We start from the raw sequence: 23,354 nt of genomic DNA on the forward strand, positions 1-23,354 counted from the left end.
CGTTTTTCCAACGTTTCCAACATCTCAAACGCGATTCCAACGTTTGAGACGTTGGAAACGTTGGAAAAACGTTGGAGATTTCGACTAAGGAAATTACACAAATTTCAATGTGTAAACTATAGTCACATTTAATTGATTATTTGATACCGTAAAATTACACTTCAACTGGAAAACTAATTGTTAAATGTTAACTAAATTGTTAGTATTTATTCTGGAGTTAATTTTATAACACAAAATTAAAGTAAGATCTTTAGTTACAATTCTATAATTTATTCTTAAATGTTTTCTGTAACTAGGAATGCACAACAATCCGGAGTCTACGTCCTCAGACAAAATATCCTCGACAAAATACCCTTGTTAAAATATCTTTAAGACAAAATATCCTTAGTATAAAATATCTTTTGTCAGAATATCTGTGGACAAAATATCTTAAAATTCATTAAAAAAGAAGTTTAAAAATCAAAATATTACAATGTCAAAAAAAAAAAATACACAAAAACCATGTTAAAAAGGCGCAACACGATTATCCGCGCTTGTGTTGGTCTAATGTTGAATAAACACACACAAAAACCATGATAAAAGGGCGCAACACGATTACATGCATTTGTGTTGGTCTTTATAAATTAATGGCTATAGCCATTATTAACCTTTTCTATTTAAAGATTTTATGTTTTGTTTCATGGCGTTCAGTGTCGAAAAATTTCATTAAAATAGTTTTAATTGTTTTGTTCGTATTTAATTCTTCAAATTATGTATACATATTTTGTCCAAGGATTTTCCGTTCATGGATATTATGGCTGGAGGATTTTTTGTCATATGAATATTTTGTCCGAGGATATAGAATCATAGAACCAAGAAGATACATTGCAGTTTTAAGTATCATCAAAAGAATAAGAAAAATCTACAGAAGCATAACAACACATAAGAAAAATTTCTATATAGAAATATAGAAATTTCTCCTATTTTACCAAGTTAATTTTTTAATACTGTGATCGTAAAAGTTACAATGTGAACATAAAAATTTTTCCTATGCAGAAAAGGTAAAAATTTCATTTTTTTTCTCCGTGTATTATCGATTTTTATAATTGATACTTCTTCAAAGTTAAGTTTATTTCATTAGTTAATAAATTAATTTATAAAATTTTTATTCTCTTGGTAATTATGTTCATCATCAAAATATCTGGAGTCCTTGAAGACTTGCGAAAGTTTTGGTGTAAGATGAGTCCGGGATAATATAAACCACAACAAAGGAAGTTGGTAGAGTGGGCGTTCAAGGTCGGATTTAAGGGGTTAAGTAAGTTAAATCATAAAGATGTTAAGTGTGGAATATTACTTCAATCATCTCAGAAACTTTAATATTCATATTGGAATTATTAAGAACTTTTTGCACAAAATTATATTTGCCAATGAAAAATATAAAAATCATAAGTGTCTAGAAATTATTTAAAAACAAAAAAAAACGTATTTCTACATAAACTGTATGAAGAAATAATTTTTCTCTTGTAGAATATACGAAAAAAAAATTGAAAAATAAAACAAAAAGTTGTAGACTTGTAAAGGGAAGGTAAATAAAAGCACATACCCTGTATGACACGATTCCAACTCTTTTTGTTATCGTAAATAAAAAAAAAATCTGGAAAACTGTTGACCGACATAACTGAAATTCCCTCGCATTTTAAAGCTCAAAAGTTTTGTAATTATGCTTTTGGTTAAAACAGATATTTTTCCTTCGTTTACAAAAAAAAAATATGGTTCAAAAAACTGGCCGTGAACTCTTCGAATGAAGCGATTTTAATGATACGCCTCGTGACATTCGACGTAGTTTTTCAATTACAAGTTGCTCAATCTAAATAATTTATTTGTTGAGAACAGAAGATGATGGACTTTGTTGCAATCAACGTTATTTTTTAAATTAAAAATCTGTTTAAGCTTTGATGAAATCGGTTAACACATTAGCTTAAAAGTTATTCAAAAAAATCATTTTTATGAAAGTTTTTTTTTTAGATTTAAAAAAATTTATTCGACTGAATCGTTTGAAATTTTTAAATAATTCAAACGCAGGGTACCCTTTTAGAATGCCGAAAGTCTTTCTTTGATTGGTCAATCTTTTCAGAAGTTATCCAAGACTTACACACAAACTCTTTTCACGCTGTGTTTAAGTCCTTCTTTGAATCTTGATAGGATTATTTTTTACCTAAATACAGCAGTTGAAGATGCGAAAACTTTATACATTTTTGTGAGTACATAGTATTACTTTGTAATTTAAAAAAATTTCTTCTTCACAAAAATCTACAATAAATTGACGTAAAATATTTGAATTAGCTATCATATAAACAGCATCGTTTTTAAAGTTAATTTATTTTTGGCATCGCGATTAGTCGAGAAAGTATAGATTGGCCTGGCAAACAATTGAAGTGAAACAAACATCCTTTGTTCTATTTCTCAAGCAATGCAGGTCAATTTATATTATACAGTTTACACAGTTTTTATCATTTTTATATTATGTGTCGCGGCATTTCCTTTTATTTAAAAAATAAAATTGAGTGAGTTCGTTCATGATGGATGATGGTTGTACGGCGACGCTGTTTATGAACACCTGTTCATATAAATGGGGAGACTATCCCCCCTTACCTGTCCACTTCCTGAGTGTCTGCTCGGTTCTGTTTGTATTAAAGTCTCGAAAGCAGACCATTTTACGGCCCTACGGCCAGTTTTACCGGACATTCACCAAATCTTTTATGACGCTATTTTTTTTCTTTTTAAATCTGGGTGATACTTAAGTTACAATTGTCAGTAGATTTAGTGTTGAAAGTAATTTGTGTAATCAATAATAAAATAATAATTATATATTTAAAAATAGTGGCAATTTGTGAATTGTAATTTATCGTTTTCTCTTTTTTTAAAGAAAAAATAACAGTGTGGTTAAATTTAGATCGTTATTGTGAAAAAATTGGGTTGCGGATTATTTTTTCGTAGTAAGTGAACAGAAAAAATCTATAAAATTTCGAAATGACGAATAATTATTTGAAAACCAAAAATTATTTTGTAGATGGTGGAGGAAAACATAAATAGGATTCGTAACTATTTTCAACTAATATGGAAAATAAAATGATGAAAATATTGTTCATTTTATTGTTTCTATTACACTTGACTTATGGGCAAAGTAAGTAACTGATTTATTTAATTTTATTTTTGTTTCCGTAACACCTTTGATCATTATTTTACTATTTTTATTAAAGTAATCAGAGATACAAGATGCTTTTTGGAAAATGGAGCATCAGCTTCCCATCTTTTTGTTAGCGAAGACAAAAGTGTTGGTGAAACCATAGGAGTACTCGGCGTACTTGGGGATCCAAGTATTAGCGGCGATATTGAACTTAGACTCCAAGAACATGATAGTCCGGTAACAATATTACCTAATTCTAGAAATTTAACTCTCGTTAAAGCTCTTGATAAAGAAGGAATTGATGGTCCTGCTAGTGTTTATATTACTGTTATTTGCGAAAGACGGCATACTTTGGATCCCGTAAGTTCATTATTTTTATTATTTTATTTGTAATCTATAAGTCAAAAGTTGTTTCTAAATCCTGAAAATACAAAAAAACTCTCTAATACTTTCTAAAATTTATGCTTGCGAAAATATTCATTTTTACAAGTAAATTACTATTATTAAATATTGTATAAATGAAATGGACCATTACTAACTATTGAATTTGATTGCACAGGCCTTTCCAATTCCGGTAAATATAAGAGTTACTGATGCTAATGATAATACACCCCAGTTTATCAACGCTCCATATATTTTAAATATTTCTGAAGTAAGTAAAATAAAATTGAATAGTTCATAGATTATTTTTTATTCTTTATTTTTTATATACATATCGTTAGAAGCAACTACTTATAAGAAGAAATAGATGAAATTTATTAAAAACCAAAAGACGAAAATTTAAAACCAGAAGTTTTCTTGAAAGAAGTTAAAAGATAATTTATTCGGTATCTTTGCAACTTTCATTGTTGAGCCATTAATGCATGAAATGCAGCAAAGCGTAACTTGAACAACCAACAAGTATAGAGTTAGTGATGATAGTGCGCATCCGCTGTGTTAGTGTGGCACTGACCAGACAATAGTCCTAGTATAGCTACACTCAATACGCGTAACACCCGCGCTCACCTCACCGTCCCACTTGATTTTAATGAACAAGAGTTTTAGTTATAAGCACTCACCGGCTTTTACCGTTATAATAAACTTCTTCTTTCTGATGTTAGTAAGATATGAGTAAATCGTTATCAAACTATGATTTGAATAGAACAAGAGGAAATTACCTTTAGACCATTTTCTAATGATAATAATTCTTGAACAGTTACATTTATGTAAATGTAAATATTATGTTCATACAATGTAACTTTAAGCACGGAAAACCTTTTACAAGTGTAATAATTCTAATTGCTTACTTGGATGTTGCAAGTGCTTTCTTTATACTTAAAATTAAAAAAAAATACATACAGTAAAACTTGGGTACACTGACCACTGATGGTTTTCAAAAAGAGTAGGCATTGTACAGAGAATGATAGAAAATTTGATAGTCAAGCACTTACTATTCATTTACGAGAACAATCGTCAATTTTAGTTTGTCTTAATTACGTGAGTCTCATTTAAATTCTTTCTTCTTCAATCTGTTAATATAAATTGATATAAGAATTTGTTGATATTTGATAATCTTTATTAACTGTTAATGAAGGATTTTTTAATATTAGATGATTTAATAAATATTTATTAATGGTCAACAAATCGTATATTAAACGCAATTTATTTTTATGATTAAAAAATATTTTGAAAATTCTGTTTGTTGTAAAGTTATATCAAATACTTCACCGTAAACTTTAATGCTTCACTGTAGTCTAATCTTTCTTCATTCTTATTTTTTTCTTATTTTTGTTTGTCTTTCTCTTTTTCCTCTTTTATTATTATGTCATTGCTATCATTTTTTATGCAATCATATACAATTTTATTTATATTGCCAGATTATATCTGGTGAATATACAAGAAGTTAGAACTCAAAACAAAAATTCTTGACACGATACAACCGATTGTCTTTAAAATAATTTCCTAGAATCAAGAATATTTTTATCGAATCAATATAGTTTTTATATGAGTTTCGAAGTATGACACACTTGAAATTTTATTTATTCAATTTTCTTTTGCTCTGGATTACACGGAATTTAAAACGAAAAAATATAAAATCAACTGTATAAAATCGATTTTAAAATTTTAAAATACTGAAAAATATAGGATCTAAAAAAGCATGATTCATTGCTGATAATTTTATAACATTCAACTAACTATTACCAATCGTTGATCGGTTAGCCATCGGATGAATTCAATTGTCTCGACAGGCTATCAACAAAGTTGTATTCTTCTAAATTATTTTGTTTTGCTGATTAAAATTATTAAATGCTGATTAAATTAGTAAGATGTTCTTTTTAAGTATTATTGTATTTTATTGTAATTAAAATATTTATATATCCGATTAAGGTCACTGTTGTGGGTACTAGAGTGTTGCAAGGAGTACGAGCTGTGGACTTAGATCAGCCCGGACCTTATTCGACTGTTCAATACGCTGTTCTTCCAGGCCCATATTCTGTAATTATTACATCAATTTCTATTACAATTATTATCTAAGAATTTTATGTCTGAAATACTCATAACAAAACTACTTTTAGGATTATTTTTTTTTTATAAATGCTCTTGAAGGAACACTTGTGCTTAAAAAACCACTGGATTATGAAACTTTGCAGAATTTTTCTGTTACTATTCGTGCCCAGGTAATTAGTAAATTATTATCATTAAGGGATTTGAAATAAAATGTGATATTTTTATAAATTTTCTTTTATACAATCAAACGTATTGTTTGCAATGCTCAAGTATATAAGGATCATTCTATGCTGAAAAATTCTTGAACCAAGATAATCATTATAAAAAGTTTTACCGTCTTTAATCAAAAAAAAAAAATTTTTAAAATTAAGAAATTTTTCTTGGTTTGAGTAACTTTTACTTGATTCAAGAGCTTTTCATCTTTTTTCTAGTCGATGAAACTCTTAAAAATACTTTTCTTGGTTCAAGAATTTTGGTATTGAATCAAATTAATTGTTTTCATGTACTAAATACTATCTTTTTACGGGGTCACTTCACTGATCTTCAAATTTTGTGAAAAATTGGAGTCCATTTTTATTTTATTTTTTATTTTTTGTTTGGTTTTTTTTTTTATTGCTTGTATAAAAGTTACTTATATAAAAAATTAAATTAATTTTTTTTTTTAATTTATATTATTTTTTCAATCATTTTTTTGCGAAGAAAATGAATCTTTCAACAATGTTTTTTAGTCGACATTTAGTCAGAAAGATATTATTTTCGATATAAAACAACTTTTTAAAAAAATTATGCACACTACTAATTATTGCATCATTTTCTCTTAATTTCAAAGTAATCAATTACTTGTTAAATAATATATGTTTATTTATTTAGATTTAATGGGAAAGGAATGTGTTCTGATTTGTAAAATTGTACATCTGGAAATATAAAATAAATAAATAGATAACACTTGTGAAATATGAATTTTGCGAAATCAAAAATTAAGATTTGATCAAATGTTCAGTGTAAATAAATGTTAATTTATTGAAAAAATTCAGTATTATCATAAAAAGTTAATACATATAATGCTAACACACTTTATTTATTTGTACTCGAAAAAAATACGCATGTCACAAAAATTTCATTTTGTCTAAAAAGTTCTTAGAATTTAGAAAAACGTCAAAATATCGTAAGGCTAATTAAATGATGTTCTCAACTTTGATCGTATTTTTAAAATTTTGCATAAAAAAGGGTGATGTTTGTATTCGTTTTAGAATTATTCTTGTTCACCAAAAACTATCGAAAAAATAAAAATAAATAGTGAAGTCGAAAAAGTCATTACTTCAAAGCGCTTTAATGTTAAGAGCTCAAATTTTCAGAGCAATTTTTTATCTAATTTATAAAATTGTCACAAAATTTGAATGGATCAGCTGGGGTCACTCCGTCATAATGATTTTATCTGGTGAAGAGACCCATGTACTTTGTAATTTGTTTAATTCTAAACAAAAGTCTGTACTTCTTTTAGCCAGGTTCAAAAAATTTTGTATTAAAGCTATTCTCTCCTCACTGATTTAAGTTAGAGTTTATTGTACCAGTAAGAAAATTTTTTTTTTTAGGATCAAGGAAACCCGCCTCAATCCTCTGTTACAACGTTGACAGTAAACGTTATTGATGCAGATGACCAAAATCCTGTCTTTAGTCACGATCAATATAGAATTGTTATACCTGATGAAACTAACGATGTATAATTTTCAATAAAATAAATTTTCTTCTTTAATTTAACACCTTCAAAAAGGACAACAAAATAAGATTATTTTATTTAATGATTTTAGGAGAAAATAATTCTGCCTGTAGAACCTGTGCCAATTAAGGCTATAGATCAAGATATTGGCATCAATGCACCCATCAAATATACAGTTCAGAATGGTATGCTGCCGTTTTTACATTTAGATTCTCAAACTGCTGAAATTACTTTAATACGAAGATTAAAAGATCGGGAATTACTTACACCAACCACCATAGTCATCAAGGTGAAACTATCGCATTTAAATAAAACGTAAAAAAAAAAAAAAAAATAACATAATGCAATTTTTACTTTTCAGGCAATACAAATAGATAATCCAGACAGATTTAGCTTAGCAACCGTTATAATATCAAAAGAAAATAGCCTAAATGCAATTCCTACTGCAGGTACAAAAAATAAAATAATATTTTTGACTTATAAGCTAAATTTAAATGGCTTAGAACTAACAAAGTATAAGTAATTAATTAATATAACCATGACATTTATTTTTTACATATATTTTTCTTAACATATGTTTTTGTAACATATGTAACATATTAGGCTAATTAAAAAATTTTTTACTCTTCATTTTAATAACACAAAAAAAATTATTTTTAAACTAATGAATTTTGTTAAATGTGGAAAAATTGAAATGACTAAAACATCTTTTTTTGAAAAGTCAATTAGTCGACTTTTATCATTTTTTAATGAAATTATTGTCTGTTTGAAAGTTATTAATTTAAAGTGGTAATTAGATCTTGTTAATTTTGATTGAGGAACTTTTCAACCATTACCTCACGAAAAATATCGATTTTTTGAACTCCCCTGTTTTCCCCTTTATCACGCTCTGTTACGTCTTTTTAACTTCTACCATCACGTTTGATATGCCTCCTCCCCACTCCTATGATTGTAAAGTGATTTAAACGACCCCTTCCCCTTGTATGTTATTAGTCACTACACTATTTTGATTTCATTTATGGGCATAATCCATTTATTTTACTTCTATTATACCGATAGAACTATGAGTAGTTTATTGACAGATTTAAATTAATAAAATGCGTAAACCTTTTAATTTTAGAAATCAATGTCAATTTAAAAATTTAGTATTTACATAATTTGAAGCCAACGACTATATCCGAAAATTTGTTTATCAAAATAAATATATTTAAAACAAATTTTAAACTGTCTCATAAAATAAAAAAGATTTTGGTTACTCTTTCATGAAGATAGTTATTTTTATAAAAGAATTCATTCGAGGTACTTGTAATTTTTGAATTGCTGTTGAGCTTCAAAAATTTTGAAATTTATGTCTGCACCAGACCAGAAATTTATTGTAAATTTCTCTTTGAAATTGAATAAAAATTGTAGAAGTGAACTTTCGAACAATGTAAAGAGTAGGATGGTCAAAAACAGATCCACCTCATTTCTAACAACATTTGTGATCTAATCTTTTGTGTTCATTGCATTTCTAATTGTTTAATTTAATGATTATAAATTTTAATTAAGCATTCTCTTTTTATACGAAAACAGGTGAAGAGACGCCAATAAAATTTCTCCTCAAAGACTTTACAATAAACGTTCCAGAAAATACACCATCTGGTAGTGTTATTCTCTCTACTGGTCTCAACAAAATAGACACTGTAAGCGAACAATTCATATATTTTCATCTATCCAACCGCACTGATTACAAGATTGTAGTTTTAGACTATTTAATCATTATTAGATGCGTGTGGAGCGAATGCGTCTAATTAAAATCTGAAGCATAGTCAATTTTGGTGACTAATAAATTGTATATTAAATTGTTTTAGAATTTAAGATTTTGGGTGGAAAGTTCAGACTATACCAAAGACAAATTTATTGTTTCTTCTGCGGGAGAAATAATTCTTAACAAGACATTGGATTATGAAAAAAAAATTCACCATAATTTTGTGATCCATGTAACAGATGGTATTAATGTGTGTATATACACGTAAATAAGTATAAAAATATTTTTATCTATATTTTTAGTACGATTTTTAGAAAAATTCAACTTCTTAAAAAATATTCCGAAAAAAATATATGTGACCGTTATTAAAATATAAAATCTTCTATAACTAAATCATCGAAATGAATCTTTCCATTAACTGACGATTAATAGAGTTCGAAATCGTTCCAAGAATATAAATAGTGTTTCATTTGGGATCATTTTCGCAATAACCGTACTATAAATTACGTTTTTAGATGAAGATTTGCGTAAAATTAATATTTTTCATTTCGAACGAGATTTATTGAGGTCAATGTAAAATGGGTTTGAATTAATCATTGATTAAATGCAAAAGCTTTTTTTTTTTTTAATATGGATAGATAAATTGGTATTTGAAATTTTCTTTCTTTTCCTGAATTTCTTCGTTTAGAAAATAAACATTTTAAAAAATATCCAAGTGAAAAAAAGTTTTTAACTATCTAACTTAATATTATATATATTTTTTCAAAATTAATCATTTCATAAGTGTGTAAAAAATAAAATTAAAAAAATTTAACGACAAAATTTTCAACTGCTATTATAGAATGATTCAGCACGGGTACATGTATCAGTGGAAGATATTAATGAGTGGGAACCAAGATTTCGTCACCCAAGATATGAATTCCATACTCGTACTCTCCGGGAAGGATCTATTGTCGGTAAGTATAATAAACAATTATCATTTAGCCCTAGAGTGATCATCAAAAGTAATTTAATGACTTAAAAAAATATAAATGAGAAAAATCGAATTATAACATGATAATGTCGTGGAAAAAAATCTGGTCACCCAGCAACAAGGAAAACACTGAAATTCAAATATATCATCTAAAAAACTTTCCGTTAAGATAGTTGAAAATTTAAAAATTTTTCAAAATTACTATTTTCAGTTCAACTAACTCCGAATTTTAATGAGTTCTTGTTCTCAGAAAATAACAACACAAAGAAAAAAAAAATTTACTTGAATCAAGTAAATAATTTTGAAGAATTTCATTTTCTTGATTTGAGTAGAAAAATTTTTAAACTAAGAAATTTTTCTTGATTTAAGTAAATTTTACTTAGTTCAAGAATTTTTTGTCTTGATTCAAGACAATGAAACTCTTCAAAATTATTTTCTTCGTTCAAGAATTTTTCTCTTAATTCAAGTAAATTTTTTTTTTTAGTGTACATATCACAAATTGCATTAAAATCGATTGATTCATTGAGAACATATCGCGATTCAAAAATTAAAAAAAAAATTTCTTTAAAATAATTTTAAGTTTCTGTGCTCAAAAAAATCGATTGAATATCGTAAACTTCATCTCGATTAGTCGATTCATTTAAGAGACACCACAGTATAATATTAAAAAATAGTGTCTTTTAAGTAATTGTCAGATTTTTGAGCTTGAAGAATGACATGATATCAATGGAATTACTAGAAGTATTTTAGATCTTTAATTAAAATAATTATTCACTTACAGGAAGAGTTGAAGCGGCTGACGGTGATAGGGGTGATAAAGTTACACTGTCGTTAAGAGGACCTGATGCTCGGTATTTATACTAAGTAGTTTTAATAATTATGATTTTCAAACTTTTAAATAACTTTTTTGGATTTATAAATTTCTAGATCTTTTCATATCCGAGAAAATGGTGAGCTTATTTTAATATCTTCTGGGCCATTCAACGGTACATTAGCTCGTTTGGTGGCTGTTGCAACCGATTCTGGAAAACCGCCACGGTAATGTTATCACTGTTCAGGGTAAAAGTACCAGTTTTCGACACTATTCCGTTGCTCTATTCCTCTATGATACTGTACAGACATATACAAAGAAAATTAATTTTCTAATAAAAAATCCAATTTACCTTCTTTGATTTTTAAATATTCGAATAATTTGAAAAATCAGAGTACACGGAAAAAAAATTAAAAACTATTTTTTTACCCAATTGGTAAAATACTATAATCACTTAATAATTTTTATTGTTTAGAACAGTAACTTTCTGAAAATAAACAAAATATACATTTTTAATTTTAATATTTAAATGATAAATATCAATACAGTTAAATTTATAAATCATTATTTTACTATTTAAAACGATATTTTTAAATAATTGTAGTATTACTTATCAGTTATAAGAAATCATTTTTTTCTGTATAGTTTTATCAGCTTAGCCATATAATTCGAAAATAACATTAATAAAAAAAAAAAAAAAAACAATAAACATCTTCTTCCATGACAAGTCAGTAGATGAGTCACTATTCACAGAAAATAATTTTCAATTAGGCTATTTTTCGTAGTTTTAATTCATACCCAACTAATAATTAATGATTATTCATATTTAAGAAATTTATAATATTTCGTAGATGATGAGACATGAACAAATAAATTGTATATTAGTCAATTATTTATATTTTTCTCCTATTAGTATTTTGTTAAAATCTTTCAAGTGTAAATAACTGGGGATTTTTATTTTATTCTTCCATGTTTATGATGTATAAAAAATTACTGTAACATTACTTTTTATTCATTTACAGGACTAGTATGATTCCGTTAATTGTACACTTACCTAACACGCGATCCAGCCCAATTGCCGCACGTGCTTCTCCACCATGGATTAGTAGCAGTATTTTTCTTATAGCTGCTTTTGGAGTAGTACTGGGTTTACTTGGCATAGTTATATTAATTCTTATTTTATATATTTATAAACAGTAAGTCAAACTAATAATTATAAAAATTGTACAAGTGAAAAGGAATAACTTTAAATATTTTTTTTATAGTAAACATCCAAAAAATGAAGGATTAGTGAGTTCAATTGGAACAGGATACAGAGATAAATCATCAGTACCTTCCGCTTTAAATCCCAGTCCTCAAGTTTTAGGGGCGAATGTTATTAACGATTCATCAGATGCAAAAAAAAAGCACCGTTCAAGAAATAAAAATGTTAGCAATCCAGTTTTTGGAAAAGATAATGAAAGCTTATATAATGCTGAAGGTAAAAATTTGAATGAAATCATTATTTGAATTGATTTCAATTCTATACAGGTATTTTATTTTTATTACAGGTGCATTATCGACGCGTCATATACCCGGATATAATAGACACAAAGTTGCTCCGTTACCAGTCCCACCTTCATTATCAGCAACGTCAAATATTCCCAATATTGGTGGTTTAGTACAAAATATGAATGACTTAAGTGCAAAAGTCAACATTGACACTCTGTCGCAAGATTCTTCAAATTACTCAGCTGACCCGCCTGACTCATTAATTCCTGTTTGGCCAGCAGAAGATTTTTCGAGACATGTAAAAAAATTATCTTGGAATGATGACAGGGTATATTATTTTTTATTTTTCACTAAGTTCTTATAAATAATACACTTTAAACGTATTTTTTTTTTTTTTTTAGATTGCGGATAAAGATGCTGACGATAAAGCAGAGCAACGAAGTGAAAATAACTATCAAGCACCTGATAAATTAAATCTTACAGTTTATTTTTAAAATAGTTTAATGATAACATAAATTAATAATTTTTATTAAACCAAAAACTTTTTTTTAATTAAAAAATGTCAAGATTCATATTAATGTTACTATTTATTAAGTTTCCATAAATTCAGTTTTTTACAAAAAATTATTATTTTTCTTTCTTATCTTAAACCTAAGTAATTGTTGTTTTTATCAAACACAGTTTTGACCTAGTGAAAAAAATATCAATGACTCACATTAATGAATGAAATAGTTGAAAATTATATTTTAGGAACTCTACCCTTCATGTTTTGTAGTGTTTTGGAACTTGCTGTGCGCATGTGCTCGAATAGTTCCAAGACTGTGCGCATGCGTTCGAATAATTCAAAGGGACGTCATAAATGAATTATTCCTATAATAAAATGAAAAATAAGATAATTCCTATAAGATGAAGAATATGTTGCAAACTATTCATAATATGATTGGTCAAATATATCATAAGCATGAAAATATATGCAAACTGTATATTCAAGCACGCGCTTGCGCGCACAAATGAACTTCTAGTTTTACACATATTTTTGCGTAATCGGGATCTGAGTGAAAGATGTTCTGTGTAATCGGGAATCTATCTAATTAGAATCTGGGTAAAACTTGCCGTTCCGTTTGATTCAAATTGCCTTCAGATTTAATTGTTGAAGAATCTTTGTTGACAGTTAATAAATAATAAGAGATATTTCTAGGATTATTGGGGTTAATAAAATATTTGAGTCGATAAAGAAACGAAACAAAAAAAATCTTTGAAATCAAGTTTTCTATACATTATTAAAAACGTAAAATTACATATAAAAACAAAAAATGAGCAAAGAAGAGGTTAGCATCAGCTGTAAAATAAAAAAAAGTTTGGAAAATCTAAAAATGCACGTCTCAACGCTCATTCATCACACAAAAAAATAAAATCTTAATATTAAAATAGAGATGAAATCTTAATATTAAAATCCACTTTTATAATTTAGATCAAAAATATGAAAATATATCATGTAAGCAAACTATTCGTAACCTGATTGGTCAAATATATCAAAGCATAAAAATATATGCAAATCCTAAATTCATGCGCGCGCAAATTTGAATTCTAGTTATCTTTCTCTTATCCTTAATATAAAATTAAGATGAAATGTATGTGAAACCAATTTATTCGTGATGTGATTGGTTAAGCAAACTATTCGTAACGCGATTAGTCAAATATATTATAAGCATGAAAATATATGTAAATCCTAAACTCAGGCGCGCGCTTGCGCGCGAAAATTTGAATTCTAGTCTTAATATTAAAATAGAGATGAAATGTATGTGAAACCAATTTATTCGTGATATGATTGGTTGAAAATAACTTCTCATTATGATTGGTTGAAAGTGAATATAATATACATAAACGACACATAAATATATCAAACAAATATGAGGCGCGCGCAAATTTAAATTCTAGTAATATTAAAATGGAGATGAAATGTATGAGAAACCAATTTATTCGTGATGTGATTGGTTGAATATATCATAAGCATGAAAATATATGCAAAGTCTATAGTTAGGCGCGCGCAAATTAAATTCTAGCAAAGTTAAAACTGAAATGATCAGAAGCGCCCTAATGTGGCCAAAGATTGAACTATTTTTTATACATATAGACAAAAAAGACTATTCACTATTAATGAATTTATTCATTTTTTAATTAAATTACATTGAATTAGACGGAAATTTTTTAACAGGTTTCAAATTACTCAAAATAAAACTGAAGTGAATGAAAGAAAAATGGACTCAAAAAGTGAAGTTTTTTGGAAGTTCATCGTAATATTTTTTCAAAACGTTTTTTTTTTTATGTTATCTAGAAAAAATAGTGTTTTTCTAAGTATCTACTGTCATAAAAAAGTGTTTTTGTTTATATTTGTCAACTCATTTAATACTCAAAGTGCAAAAAAGATTGGATAAAAGTAATTTAAGCCGAGATAATGGCTTGACCTTGACAGAGTGAGAGTAAAGCACTACTCAAAGGCTTCGCTTGGAGGCGTGCAATAAAACAAAAATAAAAATACATGGTGTCATACGATACGTTTTATCTTATAAAATTTATTTTTAATCAAAACCATGATACATATGAATGGCTCATTGCCAATATTTCATTAAAATAGTATTGCATATTATTTATAGTATGCGAATAATGTGCAAATTTACTTAAATAACGTTATTTAAAGTAAAGTATATTGAAAAATTATCGAAAATAAGCAGTTTAATTGAATTTTTACTCTTATAGTTTAGGGATAATTTCTAAAATGAATTATACAATAATGATAGTCACGTGGACATTTCATTCATTAAAATAAAATAAAAATACATTTGAAAAATAGAAAATAACGTTTGTTTATGATGATACTTTGATGATTGAATAATTACAAACATAAAAGTATTTATTTGAATTGTAACTGACAATCCATTTTACAAAGATAAATTAATCCAATTTAATAAAAAAAGTTACCATTAAAAAGAATGAAGGTTACTCTAAATCAATAATCATAAGTTCTGGAGATTCACTGGTGCTACTAATCGCACTGTGATTTGATTGACTTTTTTTAGGTAAAAGAGTAGCACCTTTCTTACTAGAGGCTTTATAATCATTGTCGTCATCATCTTCGTCACTTGAAATCAAATCGATTACTGGAGCACTCTTCTTTTCGGGCGTCGAAGCCACATTTCCTTCATCTAAAATGAAAATAAGAATTTATAAATAATATATTAATAAGCACAAAGAGCACAATAAAGTCTATGAGATTAAGTTTCTTCACTTTACCTAAATCAACTGTATCTACATCAATTTTTGGACGAGACTTGGTGTCAGACTTATCACTCTTTTCTTTATCTCGATCCTTTTTAGATACAAGATTTTCCCATGACCCATCTTGTAACAATTGTATTTCATTGACGTCAGCTAATAATTTATTAGATAAAAGCACTTCTTGGAAATATCCATCAATAACTAAATTATCATAGAGTGCAGGTTTGTCACAAACTGGGCAGTTCCACGTTGGTTTACGTTCATTCATTTGTAAGAATAATGATGCATCAAAACATTGCAGATGTGAACAAGTAGAAGAACGACATGGCGTGCTCATTCTCATTTTTCCAAGAGGACAGGCAAGTGAAACACGCAAAGAAGTTGTTGCAATTTCACTGTCTGCATCTTCATTCAATTTCTCTTTAACTAAAAATTAAATTTTTGGTTAGATCTGAAGAAATAATTGATTGTTTTTATTTATCTAGTGCGAAATTCTTGATTTTACAAAAACAAATGAATTAATGAGTTTTTATATCTATTTTTTTTTCAATACTCTTAAAAACCAGTGTATAAATTTTACAATGCTCATTATAGTAAAAATCTTTCTAGATAAGAAATATACTGATCAAATTTGAAGTTTAGATTTTTCCCTAGTAGCATTTCAGGACAGGCTTTGTGAAGTCTGGCTTAGAATTAGAAAATTTTAGCTCAAGAGTTTTGCTTGAGAATCATCAAAGGTTTTTGGGCTAGGCTTGAACGTGAATATGACAATAAATTTCATGTTTCTACTATCATATTCCTTATTATCAAAAAGAGAAGGGGTGTGCACGCGTAATCTTTTGCGATCCTCACGCAAGTCTGTCAAACGTCTTGACTAAGAATTTGGAAGTCTGGCTTCAGAATCGGCAATCAGATTTGACCAGACTAGAAGTATTGCTCAAAATTCTGTTCAAGAATATTGTCCAATTCTGCCGCTAGTCTGGACAAAAAATCTTGATAAACTATCTTGTTCAAAAATGTTCCATTTTTTTACCAAGATTGTGTTCAAGTATCTTTTTCAAATTCAATACTACTAGTGTATAACTTAACTTTATCAAACGTTCAGCGAAGTTGAAAAATATCAGTTTGTATCTATATATAATAATAAATAGTTACTTAATCCTCGAGTATAATCGGAATGTCGAGCTCCTTTGGTCTTTAATCGGTTTAATAATTCTGAACTGGTCAATTTTCGGACAAGATAAACAGCCACTGCATATCTTCTTCCATAATCAGCTGACCAAGTTATTTGAATTTGGTTTCCGACAGTAGGTGATAATTTCACTAGTGGACTTATGTTAACAGGGCGGGGTGGACGTTTAGGCTCAACTCCTGATTTGTTTGTAGGTATTGGATTCTAGATAAATTAAAAACACATTTATAAAAATAAATTCAAAAAACATGCTTTGCAATTATTGATAGTAAATTTATGTTGAAAATACCGGTAACGGGCAGATTTTGCCATTAACTTTAACACCAACGCCTGGTGGAAAGTAGTCTTCTTGCTCACATGAAGTTTCTTGTAAGCAAAATCGCATTTGTACTTGAACTGTGTAATCCATTCTACTACCGGCTCGACAATCTCTTGAATTGGCAATATCATTGGCTTGTTGTGGAGTTAAATGGAAAAGGAATGTATTTTCTTGAATTCTTATCGAGCCTTGTGGCATTAAACTTGAGGGTTTTAATAGCTCTCCTGATAAATCATAGAATGGTAGCTTTTTCAGTCTAACATCTGGATGAATAGGATATTGGCTGGATTGTTGAATTTGTAGTGTAGGTGGAAGTACTTTTGATGGATAGGGATACGGTTGATATACACTCGTATTAGAACGCTGAAAAATAAAAATTAATTTTAAAAAATTATATCAAGATGAATATAGACATTACTTCGATGAAAAAAAATGATCGTCAATTTTTAGAATTGATAATTTAAAAACGTCAATTTTTCGATAGTTAATAGTTAACGTTTTTTTATTATTCCGACTTAAACTACAAGAAAAAAAATATCTGGTTCAAACAAAATTTAATCATTAATTTTTTAATTTTTGATAGTCAAAACAAATTGGAGCTGTGATTGTAAACAATTTTGAACTTTTAAAAAGTTAACAATTCTTGATGAAAATAATATTCAATAGCTCATATAAATGATTGGAAAACTAAAGTATCATGCAGTTTGTAACATTACATAGCCTACTGAATTCAAAGTTTTTGACAATTTGAAGTGAGTTGATTTGCTTGATTTGGAAAAATAAAATAAAAACATGTTTTTTTTTTTCGAAAAATTTCTACACGACTGTACTGTTCAATTTCAAGAACTAATCAGCTGTTTTTTTTTTTGTTTTATTTAAAGTCGCATAAACTACTAAGGTCATGAGCAACTTACTAGGGGGGAACTTTTGAGATTGGAACTCGTTTTTAACTTTTTTTTGGGCTCAGCAGAATAATACACTTAAATATTGAAAATATTCATTGGTGTACGTCGGACTTGAACCCGGTTCAATGCATTTTGGAAAGCAAGGGCCGGATCCGATAGGCTACTGCGCGCCTTTAATCAGCTTTATTCTCCAAGAAAACCACTTTGTTAAATGAAATGGAAAATAAAATTGTAAACGGTGTTAAAATGATACACAAGAGAATTTAATCATAAATATAGAAATCTGGAATAATTAATAACCAATTGATTAATTACTTAGTATGATCAATCATTAGATTATTATAATCTCTATCTCTTGGATTAATCTTAATTTTTTCAAGTCATCAACACTTTTAATGCTACAAATTAATATATTATAAAAAAAAATTTACCTGTGCTGTTACATTATTATATGTTGTGGGTTGATATGCTGTCGCAGATCTAGTAACTTGCGATTGTGGCATCGAAGCTTGATGAGCTGGGGGTAGCTCTTTAGATGAAAGGGATGTAGGTGATGGTTGCTGTTGACTTGATCTTGATTGCGTTCGAGGCCACGCTCGGGTATGAGGTTGTCTAGGATTGACGATTTGATATTAAATTGTTCAAATAAATATACTGTATGAACAAATACTTTCAGTTTGTGTACAGTAAAATACTATATAGAAAAATGAGGAGGATAGGATATCTGTACTTGGCAAAAAAAATCTAATAGTGTTAAAATATTAAGAATCTAAAAAAATAAAGTCTACCAGAGTTAGTTCCTATATGAAAAAATAAAAAACATGACAAATCAAAACTGTTTATTTCGTTTGTAAGATGTCAAAGTTTAGAAATTTTTAAAAACTTTTTTTTTTAAGCACCTTGCGAATTTTTAACAGATCATCTTTTTTAATCTCATATTCTTGTGTGCCAAAAAACGGCCGAACCTCGCAAACCATTGGGGGATCACTCGATGTGTTTAAAAAATATTACAGGTCAAAAGTGGAAAGAAGTGTTTTTCAATAATTATCGGAGTTTTAAATTTGAAAAGCTCAATAACGTTGCGATAAGTAGATTTTCAAGGGGTCGTCTACACGGAAAGAACAAGATGAAACTGGATATCATCTCAGATTATACTGAGTGAAAAAAATTTTCACGTAGTAGCTAAGGTAATCCAGATTACAATGAGTATAATCCAGTTATCACCCAGTATAATCTGGATTATACCAGCCACTATCTGAAAATTTCTTTCACCACAGATGTCACTGAGTGTAATCTGAGATGATATCCAGTGTTATCTTGTTCTTTCCGCGTACAAGGTCGATTATTTTTAAAATCTTTTCATAAACATATTTACGTACGAAAATTAAATTATTTATAAGGTATAAATTAGGCGACTGGAAAATAGTATTGGCCAATTCTTTGGATAGCTTAACTGGGAGAGCTCTTATCGCATAACCAAAAGATCCCGTTTCGATTCTCGGCCCGGGTTGCCCTAATTATTATTTCTGTTACTAAAAAAACTCCCACTGAATGTACCGTTTCTCTATCTTTTCTTCTTTTCCTTTCTCAAATTTACCATAAAATGACGAATGAGCTATTAAAATATTATTTAAGTCTAGTAAAAAATAAAAAAATTTTTTTATAGTAATAATTTAATATATGTACATATTCATCATGAATGCTGCTGAATTCGCATTCGTTTCGAACCAAATTGTTAAATTTTCTGCGATTTACTCCGAAACTACAGTGACATGGTTGTAACGTATCTTAATTGGGTCTGCTAAGAGAATTGATTCCAACGAGCTTAGATACCCACGTTAATGTTAGGAAACTACATGTTAAGTATTTTGAAATTGTTAATTTTCAAATACATTATAGATAAAAAAAAAAATTGTAAAATTTAACGTTCCACTAACATTAACTTATAGAAATTAATGATGCAAAAATTACCAGACATTTGACAGTTTTTGATTACATTTGACAAGTGAATTCTTATGAAAAAAAAATAGAAGAAAAGATTCCACACAAATAAATTTTAATAAGCTGTGTGATTTTTTGAAAATATTTCTCTTTAAATTTAATAAATAATTAGATGTCTGTTAGTTCCAGTATCATAGAAAGTGATATTTGGAGTACTGAAATTTAAATACATTTTTACCTTGAATCATCCGATCTTTGATGTAAGTTTTGATCGATAGATGGTTCATTACCAGCCCCAGATTGTCCATACATTTGATGAGCTGCAAGTTGATCAGCTCTATAAGACGACAAAAAATTAAATGTAAGACTTTTTGTTAATAATATAACTGTCTGTAAGTTACAAGTTTTATTACTGTATTGTTTTGTATAATTCTCGAATTTTCAGTTGCACAGGGTGAGATCTAAGTCTCAAAAGTTCTAACGCACGTGTTTGCAATTCGTTTTTGCGTCCAGACTTATTTCTACCAGCAAAACCTAAAAGCATCTGAAGCTCAGAGACCCGAAAACTTAATACCATATTCTGTAACATAAAATTATGTTAATAAATCAGTAAATACATACATTTATATATACATGGATACATACATATATATATATATATATATATATATATATATATATATATATATATATATATATATACATATATATATATATATATATATATATATATGTATATATAAAATATTTAACAAAAAATTCTCATATGAATTGAGAAATTCTCTCATTAACCTTATCAATAATTATATAGAATTAATGTTTATTTTAATGATCACATCATTATTGTACTTTTTAAATAATTCTACAAAATCAAACACTAATTCAACATTATTCATTTATTTTAAAATTAACATAATTATTTGTTTAATATTCACAATCATTAGTATATAACTACTTAAACACTGGGTGTTGATATTCTAAAGTTTTTCAATATTTCTTATCAGCAATTAATATAATTAATAATTTATAACTATTTGCAATTTGCAATAAACATTTTTTATTTTCACCACTTAAGAAAGAAAAATCTTAGATTCAAATAACTTTCAACAAAAATTAGGAATTTTTATGCAAAATTCCATGATTATTGAACAAAAATTATTCACAGGTAATTTTATTTAATACATATACTTGCCTCCAATTCATCAGTATCGGCCATCCTCGTAAGTTGCTTATTTGAGGATGCCGTTTTTTAAAATCCCTAATAAAATGATTACTTGAAAAATAATTATTCACTGTTAATAGTTTAGCGTCACATTACATTTTATGGCCTTTTAGGGGTAGAACATCACATTATTATCACAAATGAAATATGTATTATGGTTCTCGGTAAAAGTATATTAAATAAAAGTTTATCTGTAAATTCTCGATGAATATAGTAATTTAGAGAAAAAAAATTGTCCCAACGTTCTGGTTGGCTCTAAAGTTGTTAGTCGCTTACAGGTGGCACTACTTTTCTATCTGACATATTTAATAATAGGGAGCGGTCATTTTGAAATACATGCTGTTTACTGTTGAATAAGTAGTACAGTAAAATCAGTAAAATCTTTCTAAATTCTATACGTTATTTATTTATTTAATTGTTAGTGACTTTTGAACAAGTTAAGACACAATGAGGTTAGTTTAGGGTACATGGTGAGTAGACGTGACTCTTCCCTCCACATTTCTATAGTTGAGGAGGATCTTACTATGAGAGTCAAATGTAGAAGAACTTAGAGGAAGTCTTATTGACTTAAGTAGTATGTAGATGTACAAGTCAAATCTCGCAAAAAAAGAGATCCTAGGGAAGTTATTATTCATTTAATAACTAAAAAAGTTGTGAAAATATGAAAGTTTAGACGATTTTGAACAATTTTATACGAAAAAACTAAACTGTTTCCTATTTACTGTAGTTGAATTTTAATTTTCAACAGTGACAAAAAGTTAGGTTATACATGGGACTAAGGAGACAATATGCATCGAGATTTCTTAAAAATAAATAATGAAACCTTAACAGTATAATAATTATTGTTTTAAACTTTCATAATTTCATAAAATTTTTCAGCTCTAAATTTAATTGTAATTTAATGCTTTTCGTTATATTACATACTATATAGTATATACTATATACTACATACTATGTACTATTGTTGTCGCTAGACTCTTCTTAAAGAAGAAATGAAAATACATTTTTGAAGAATTTTAAAAACAAGTTTTCCATGTAAACTTAAAAAGCAATATAAAAACTGATTTTCGATAAGACATTATTACAGCTAGGCCGTAACAAATGTATTTTCAAAAATTTTATTTTTCTCATCACGTCTCAAATAAATTTTGATATTAAATAAAATTAAGTTATTGAATAGTTAGTTAACGATTGAAAATTTCTTTCCACAATGTAGATAGGATTTGGTTTCAAATTTCTTAAATCGTGAAGATATCATATTGTGTGAAAAACATTTTTAAAAAAAAATTTTTTTCTATTTATATAAAAAAAATGTTAGTTAACATTTTAAGATTGATTTTTTGTCGATAGGTTATCTGAGCGATTCATGAAATTCTGAATTGATTAATACTGACTTTGTGAAAAAAAATTTTTAATTGTTCACTATTTTTTTAAATAAATAGAAAAATTAAAAAAAAAAAGTTATCCACACGATAGGATATCTTTACGAATCATGAAATTTGGAATCGAATTATAACTATATTTTGTATGTATTTGACCTACCTATATAAATTAAAAAAAAAAAAAAACACTAATATACAGACATAGTGACATCTTCACGAAAAATTTTTAAGGACCTCAGAACGACGAGATCTGATGAGAATTCAATTTTTGCAAAACGGGATAAAACCAATAGCTTCCCGATTTTTCAAAATTTTCAATTTTCTCAACGGGAAATTAAAAATTAGGAAAACGGTTGTCCCTGGAGGCCATCCGCAATTTTAAGCGCCTACACGGAAAAAAATTTATTGTTGCAGCAACAGGAGGCAGCTATGTTGCAACAACAGGAAAAAAACAGGATTACTATTATTGTTGTGACTTGATAGTAAAATATAATTGGGTCAATTCATGTCAAATCAACCAATAGTTGGAATCGACCCCTTTCGATTTGGATAAATTTTGGTCAGAAATTTTCTTTTATTATACAACAAACTTCTGTTAAAGGAAAAAAATAAAAAAAAATTTTTTTTAAAAGATATGCAAATTAAAAATTTCGCTATTTTTTAAGTTTTTCAATTCTGTTCTTGTTATATCTCTAACGCTATTATAGATACAGAAATGGCCTTTC

At 27.7% G+C, this 23,354-nt stretch overlaps 2 protein-coding genes across 4 annotated transcripts; one reads left to right on the forward strand and one right to left on the reverse strand.

Moving 5' to 3' along the window:
* The first annotated feature begins 2,687 nt into the window (after positions 1–2,687).
* Positions 2,688–13,002, forward strand: Cad96cb (protocadherin Fat 4-like Cad96Ca). 3 transcript variants are annotated; one of them, XM_074259261.1, is made up of 18 exons: positions 2,688–2,975; positions 3,050–3,163; positions 3,240–3,526; positions 3,726–3,818; positions 5,534–5,641; positions 5,722–5,823; positions 7,246–7,371; positions 7,462–7,659; positions 7,732–7,819; positions 8,943–9,052; positions 9,221–9,367; positions 9,959–10,073; positions 10,872–10,941; positions 11,018–11,128; positions 11,924–12,097; positions 12,167–12,381; positions 12,452–12,720; positions 12,794–13,002. In XM_074259261.1, the coding sequence occupies exons 2-18, from the start codon at positions 3,097–3,099 to the stop codon at positions 12,884–12,886; spliced, it is 2,373 nt and encodes a 790-aa protein (XP_074115362.1). In that variant the 5' UTR covers positions 2,688–2,975; positions 3,050–3,096; the 3' UTR covers positions 12,887–13,002. The 3 variants fall into 3 exon arrangements, with proteins under 3 accessions (XP_074115362.1, XP_074115364.1, XP_074115363.1); XM_074259263.1 differs by lacking the exon at positions 9,221–9,367; XM_074259262.1 differs by lacking the exon at positions 2,688–2,975 and having other exon boundaries at positions 2,997–3,163.
* A 2,188-nt stretch (positions 13,003–15,190) lies between these two features.
* On the reverse strand, positions 15,191–21,427 carry Su(var)2-10 (E3 SUMO-protein ligase Su(var)2-10). Its single transcript, XM_074259440.1, has 8 exons — positions 21,218–21,427; positions 20,439–20,605; positions 20,264–20,362; positions 18,516–18,696; positions 17,150–17,542; positions 16,824–17,064; positions 15,684–16,094; positions 15,191–15,595 (listed from the first exon to the last, which is right to left on the reverse strand). Exons 1-8 carry the CDS (start codon positions 21,239–21,241, stop codon positions 15,390–15,392), a joined length of 1,722 nt encoding a protein of 573 aa, XP_074115541.1. The 5' UTR covers positions 21,242–21,427; the 3' UTR covers positions 15,191–15,389.
* Positions 21,428–23,354: the final 1,927 nt, after the last annotated feature.

The sequence above is a fragment of the Cotesia typhae genome, unplaced genomic scaffold (genome assembly GCF_013202065.1).
Source record: "Cotesia typhae breed Kobodo isofemale line unplaced genomic scaffold, CoteBio_Ctyphae contig_20, whole genome shotgun sequence".
Classification (NCBI taxonomy): domain Eukaryota; kingdom Metazoa; phylum Arthropoda; class Insecta; order Hymenoptera; family Braconidae; genus Cotesia; species Cotesia typhae.